A 6174-nucleotide genomic window follows, 5' to 3' on the forward strand; every position below is an offset into this window, starting at 1 on the left:
CCATGATGCAGCTTCATGACCAGTTTTCTTCTAAGCAAAAAGAAAGCAGAACAGAACAGAGTTTTCTGAATGTTTTTAATCGTTCCCAACCAAACATAGACGCCATTATTAGGTTTTCTAGTTTCTCCAGTTGATGTGACTCTGGATCCTGATACAGCAGTTTTAACAGTTTTAATCTGAGCATCAAATGAAAACAAATCAAACACCAACTTCAATAAAAGTCAACCGAACTGAAACATAAAAACATCAAGAGGAAAACAATCAATCAAGAGATGAGTCTCCTTTTATTCCCTTCTGGTCAATGATCCGACCAACAGTTGAGTTCATCTCCAGTAAAAAGGAGAAAACAATAAAATGATGCAGTAGAACCATGGTTCTGGTCAAGAACCTGGAACCAAAGCCCACTTTTAATGGTCCCAGTTTGAAAAATGACAGCTGGGCCTCTTTCCCACATCATGTTGCAGCCGTTGCTGTTTATCTGCTGTCATTATCTATCTGGGTCATTATCTAGTCTTTTTCTCTGTTAGTATTAAACTGTTTGTTTCTAGTTTTCAGTTTTAAAGCCAAACCGCAGACTGGGCCTGTAAACTAGAGGAGCTGTGGACAGGAAGTTGCTGCTACTTCCTGAATCTGACTTTGTTTAATGTCTCTGATCAGAAACACCTGAAACAAATGGTGCATTATCCAGACATAGGAGCCATGTAACCAGGCCACCCTTAATACATGACTGACTGACTGACTGGTGGTAACATAATATACGGCTGGGATCTTTTTTTGCTTTCTGAGGACCCCACTGAAAAAAATAAGCTTTTATTAACATAAAAGTATGTTTTTCTTATATGTTTGAGTTCGCCTTCAGCTTTGATACACATCGAAACCAAGAAGAGTAACAGACTTGATGTAGAGAACATCCTGGGATCAGCTGGTTTTAACACTGAGCTATCACAGCTCATCAAAGCAGCGCAGGTGTTTAATTAAGGTGACTTATTTCGTCAAACTAATTAAGTCAGTGTGACTATAATTTTTGTTTTGCATTTAGTTTCTAATTCATCAAGTTTAAGGTATACATAAGGGAGTTACTCAGAGGAGCTCCTATTTTATAAATACAGGTTTATATTATGATTTTATTTACAGATTCCAGGCCACATATTCATGCTGTTTTTTTTTCATTTTAGATGGAAAGCATACATTTATAAAAATTAAATGCTTAAATTAAAAGATTAAGTAAAATAGTCTTTATTTTAGTTATTGTATGTTTCACTTTTGGAGAATTATATTTTTTTTTGACTAAAAGATGAACTCATGGTATGAAAAAGTGCCCAAAGACTTAAGCAAGTCAAAAACGTTGAGAAACACTGATCTAGAAGGACCTACTCTAATTTCTAAGGTTGGATTATACAGTAACTTTACCGCTGTAATTGCGATAGTACTAATAATAAAGATTTTACATAATAAGTAGTGCAAAGGCTAGTGCAATAGGCTACATAGTTATATCATGTCATATCATGCCTTAATGGCAAATCATTTTACCGGTGAATAGTAATGAACCCCTACCTACAGTAAATTCAAGGTTGGAAAACACACATTCTCATGTTTGAGCTGCGATATGTAACTGCAAGTCAGCAACAGACAGAAAAAATTCAACAATACAATCACTTCATAAAATAATGCTGTAGTGCCTAGAAAGCCAGTATTAGAGCTGAGAGCCATTTATGTCAAATGGTAGTGTTCGGTGGCGTTCATGACACTTGGTTGCTCCACTGTTCTGTACCTTCTTCCAAATGCTCTACAACTCCTGAAGCACCAGTAGGAGTGATGTCATTACCATTACCACCTTTGAATTGCAAACGTATGCTAATCGTGTGCTTCCATTGACAGAGACCTTTGGATGTATGGACATTATACTGTGTTTTAACTTTAAACACAAGCACAAAATGTTGTGTTATTTTTTTTATAACTTACTCTTAATGGCACCATGAGGGGAGTGAATAAATCTGTCACTTTTCTGCATTTGGTCGTGTCCTCCTCCAGCGCCTTTCTTTTCTTGTCTCTCTCCCTCTCTGCCCCTCCTTTCTTCTTCCTTTTACTGCATTCTAAGACCGAGTATATTGCTTCTTATCCTCACTTGCACCTCTCGCTAGATACACACATCACAGCAGCCAGCACGTCACACACCTCTACCTCCACACGCTCCTGTCTGTGTCCCTCCTCAAATTCTACAGGCCAAAGTGGCCTGCTCTGTCCCTCTCTCTGACAGGATGCCGCCGCTGCACTGGCAGACTTAAGAAAAAAAGAGACAGGCAGGCCAGCAGGACAATCCCAGGCTGGCGCTTCAGGAATACTCCCGATTCTCCCTATGGCCAGTCCCGGTATGGATAGATGTAAGATCTGAGGGTCAAATCCAGAGGGTCTGGATTTGAGCTAGGAGAGGATGCATGAAGAGCAGAGAGGAATCAGACACATTAGGGTTTTACTACAGAGTCACTCAGGTTGGAGGATCTTTGTCTACAGATTCATTCTTCATCAGAGGAGCTTTCACAGGAATAATCATCCTGATTAACAGGACAGATGATCAAAGGAGCAGAGTTTTTACCTCCATCATTAAGACCAGGACAGAAGTATGGGTAGAGTTTCTGAGTGAAGCAGCAGCCAGTAAAGGAGTAGATCAGAGCTGCAGCATCTACATCATAGAAGGAGACCAGACCCTCCTCATAATCGACAAAAACCCCCACCTTATCAGGACCAGGATGGAGATGGAGACGGACTAAAGAACCAGCTGCAGCTGAGTACTCATTGCTATTCCTCAAAACAGCAGCCCAGAAACCATTCTGAGGAATTGCTATGATGTGTCCCTTCCTGTCGATGGACTCTCTGGCCACTCCCAATTCCCACTTAGTCTTTCCTGTAACCTGAACCTCAAAGTAAAATCTGCCTGAAGAGAAACTCTGACGTCCTAAGATGCAACCATTATAGGAAAATCTCTTTGGATTGTCTGGTAGATTCTTCTTAACATTTCCATGTTTCACCTGTTTTCCATCATCAGACAGGATCAGCTTAGGATGAGCTGTATCAGGATCCAGAGTCACATCCACTGCAGACTGCTGGACCCTCTTCATCTCAGCCTCTCTCATATTCTTCTTCATCTCCATGATCTCCTTCTCCAGCTGAGCCACAAGTTTATTCAGGATCCCCTTATATGATGGTGGACGGACTCTGACCTCTGTCCAGTTCTTGGTGGGTGGAGCAGCTTTCAGGGAGGAGAAGCTTTGGAGGAGGTGGAGGTGGTCTTCAGACTGGGAGAGCTGCTTCACCTCAGAGCTCCTCTTCATCAGCTCAGAGATTTCCTGTTCCAGATCTTTGATGAAGTCTTCAGCCTGTTTCTCTGCAGTTTTCTGTTTGTCTTCGATCTCCTTGATGAGCTCCTTCAGGCCTCTCTCAGCAGACTCCTTCAGAGCAGTGAAGACCTCAACACCTTCTGCTTTCTCTCTGTCTGCAGCATCTTTACTGATCTTCACCGACTCTTTGATGTTCTGAATCTTCACTCGTCTGTTCTGGATCATTTTCTGAACTTCATCCTCTGTCTTCCTCAACTCTGCCTTCTTTTCCTCAAATTCTTCTTTCAGAGGAACAAACTTGTGGTTCTCATGGTCCAAAACAGGACAGAACAAACAGACACATGTCTGGTCGGTCCTACAGAACAGCTCCAGAGGTCTTTCATGCTGCAGACACATCCTTTCCTCCAGGTTTTCCACAGGCTCCATCAGCTGATGTTTCTTCAGACGTGGAGCTGTCAGATGAGGCTCCAGGTGAGTCTGACAGTAGGAGAGGAGACACACCAGGCAGGACTTCAGGGCCTTCAGTTTGGTTCCAGTGCAGACGTCACAGGGAACTTCTCCTGGTTTGGCAGCTTGTTGCTCTGAGCTGCTGCTGCTGATGGCTTCCTGCTGAGCTTCACGTCTGAACTGAGAAACCATCTCAGAGAACAAGGTGTTGACCTTCAGCTGAGGTCTAGAGGTGTAATGTTCCAAGCACAGAGGACACTTGTAGAGAACATTTCCATCCCAGTGCTGAGTGATGCAGGCTTTGCAGAAGTTGTGTCCACATGGTGTGCTGACTGGATCAGTGAAGACATCCAGACAGATGGAGCACAGGAACTGATCCTCAGACCACAGGTTGCTGCTAGAAGACATGTCTGAACTCTGAGGACAGAAAAATACTAAATTAAATTTTGTAACATTTCCAGTTCCTTATAATCGTTAATTTCTTCCACTTTACTACAGATTTATTCTTTTTGTCCTTTAAGCTGTGAGCAGAATCAGAGTCTGTTGTTAGGAAGGAAAACATGAACTAAGTTTGTCTTCAGGAGGAACAGGGACAAGTTTTTCTATGGCGGCTCAGGCTTAATTCTGACAAACGTTCACATTAATTTCTGTAAAGTGATGTTTTAAACTCCTGACTCAGTACTGCTCCTTCCATTACCTTTGAAACACACATATACTGGAGACATAAAACATGTTTCTTTAACTCATCAGAACTAATCTCACTATAAAACTGGATCATTTTTTATTCATGTAAACAAATGATCAGATTCAGCTTCATTTTATTCTAATATGTGAAAAAAGACTAATAAAAATCAGCTGATTGGATCCAGTATGAATATGTAGTTCCCGGTTCATCCAGGAGGGGGCTCTATAGGCCAACTCACCTGGTGAAATTAACCCAGCGGTAAGTTTCTGTTTCTAAAAACAGAATCTGTGGTGAGTGAAAATAAACATTCAACTATGTGGTTCATCAGAGAACCAACAGGGTCCAGTTCAGCCCAGAATCCCAGAACCAGCACATCTATCACTGATGAGATCAAAGTTACAGTTAAAACAGTTGATGGTTGTGGTGAAATGTATCTATTATTATTATTTATGCCTTTGTTCATATCAGTGAGATTTATCGTCTGCATTTAACCCGTCCCTCAGGGAGCCGTGGGCTGCCTCTCTACAGAACCAGCAGCTTTCTGGGGTTAAAGGCCCGTCTGGGATTCAAACCAGGGACTTTGAAGGAGTTGAATTCAGACCATTACCTCTAGATATGAAGACGACCTATATTTAAGGTGATTAAACTGACTGGTTAGCTGTAGGTTCTTTAAAAAGAATTAATTGTTTTTAAGTTGTTTGATGCTTGAATTAATTAATTTAAGATAATTTAAGATATATTCATGACTTCATTAACATCTGTTAATATTTACAATAATAAATAACCAAACATTTCATGGACTGAGAGGTTTTACTGGGATCAATCTGACTGGGTGTGTCTCTTCCTCTCATCTGAGGCTAAATAAGCCTGACCTTTGAACCACTCAGTGGGAATTTTACATTTATATTAAATTAAAGATTATAATCCACTTTACCAATGTCTTCAGTTTTACTCTTTTTCCAAACAACTAAAATGATTAATGTGATATTTGTGAATTTCTCAAAGTAATAAGATGATTTTTCCAGTTTTCTACTGATTAACATCTTTCAGTTTGCTGTTGATGCTGCTGGTAGAAACACAGTGAATATTATCAGCTGTACTCACCGTTGTTAGAGTTGGTTAATGAGGAAGACAGAAGAAACTCTGACAGAGACGGAGAAACCAGTCTGGACTGAAGCTCTGCTGTTATTCACAGCCTTTATGTTTCATTTCTGTAAGGTGACACTAAAACTGGTTTTTCCAGCATTGCTCCTCCTCTAACTGCTCCTATTTTTCTCTTTGTTTCCTCCTTCAGATTCAGACTAATATTTCAGACCCTTTTCCATTCAAAGCTCCAGGATGTGTTTAACCCTGGTAACAGGAACCCAGAGGATTCATCAGGCTGTTGCTCTCTTTGCTCTAAAAGGACCTGGAACATTAATTTAAATCAGTCTGAGAAAAACTGCACAACTACTTCAGTCCAGTGGGGGGCAGTAATCAGAACACACAACTGTTTTTTTTTTTATTATCTTAGTCACAGTAAACACACATTCAAATTCAATTTAAAAATCCTGGAACTGAACACAACTAAACTAAGCAGAGAGTTTTAACACAGCTGACTAAAAAGTTACCTCTCACAATAACTGTCATGAACCAACTAAATAAGTCAGACTGTCCTTCAGGTCAATGACCTCTGCGAAAGAAACATTCATGCTTTTGTTAATTTTA

The 6174-nt window shown here is 40.5% G+C and overlaps 1 protein-coding gene across 1 annotated transcript; it reads right to left on the minus strand.

Moving 5' to 3' along the window:
• Positions 1–1596: 1596 nt before the first annotated feature.
• Positions 1597–5596, minus strand: LOC107103945 (E3 ubiquitin-protein ligase TRIM21-like). The gene is made up of 2 exons (XM_015403812.1): positions 5572–5596; positions 1597–4199 (listed from the first exon to the last, which is right to left on the minus strand). The coding sequence occupies exon 2, from the start codon at positions 4188–4190 to the stop codon at positions 2514–2516; it is 1677 nt and encodes a 558-aa protein (XP_015259298.1). The 5' UTR covers positions 4191–4199; positions 5572–5596; the 3' UTR covers positions 1597–2513.
• Positions 5597–6174: the final 578 nt, after the last annotated feature.

The sequence above is a fragment of the Cyprinodon variegatus genome, unplaced genomic scaffold, assembly GCF_000732505.1.
Source record: "Cyprinodon variegatus isolate N-32 unplaced genomic scaffold, C_variegatus-1.0 Scaffold1570, whole genome shotgun sequence".
NCBI lineage: Eukaryota > Metazoa > Chordata > Actinopteri > Cyprinodontiformes > Cyprinodontidae > Cyprinodon > Cyprinodon variegatus.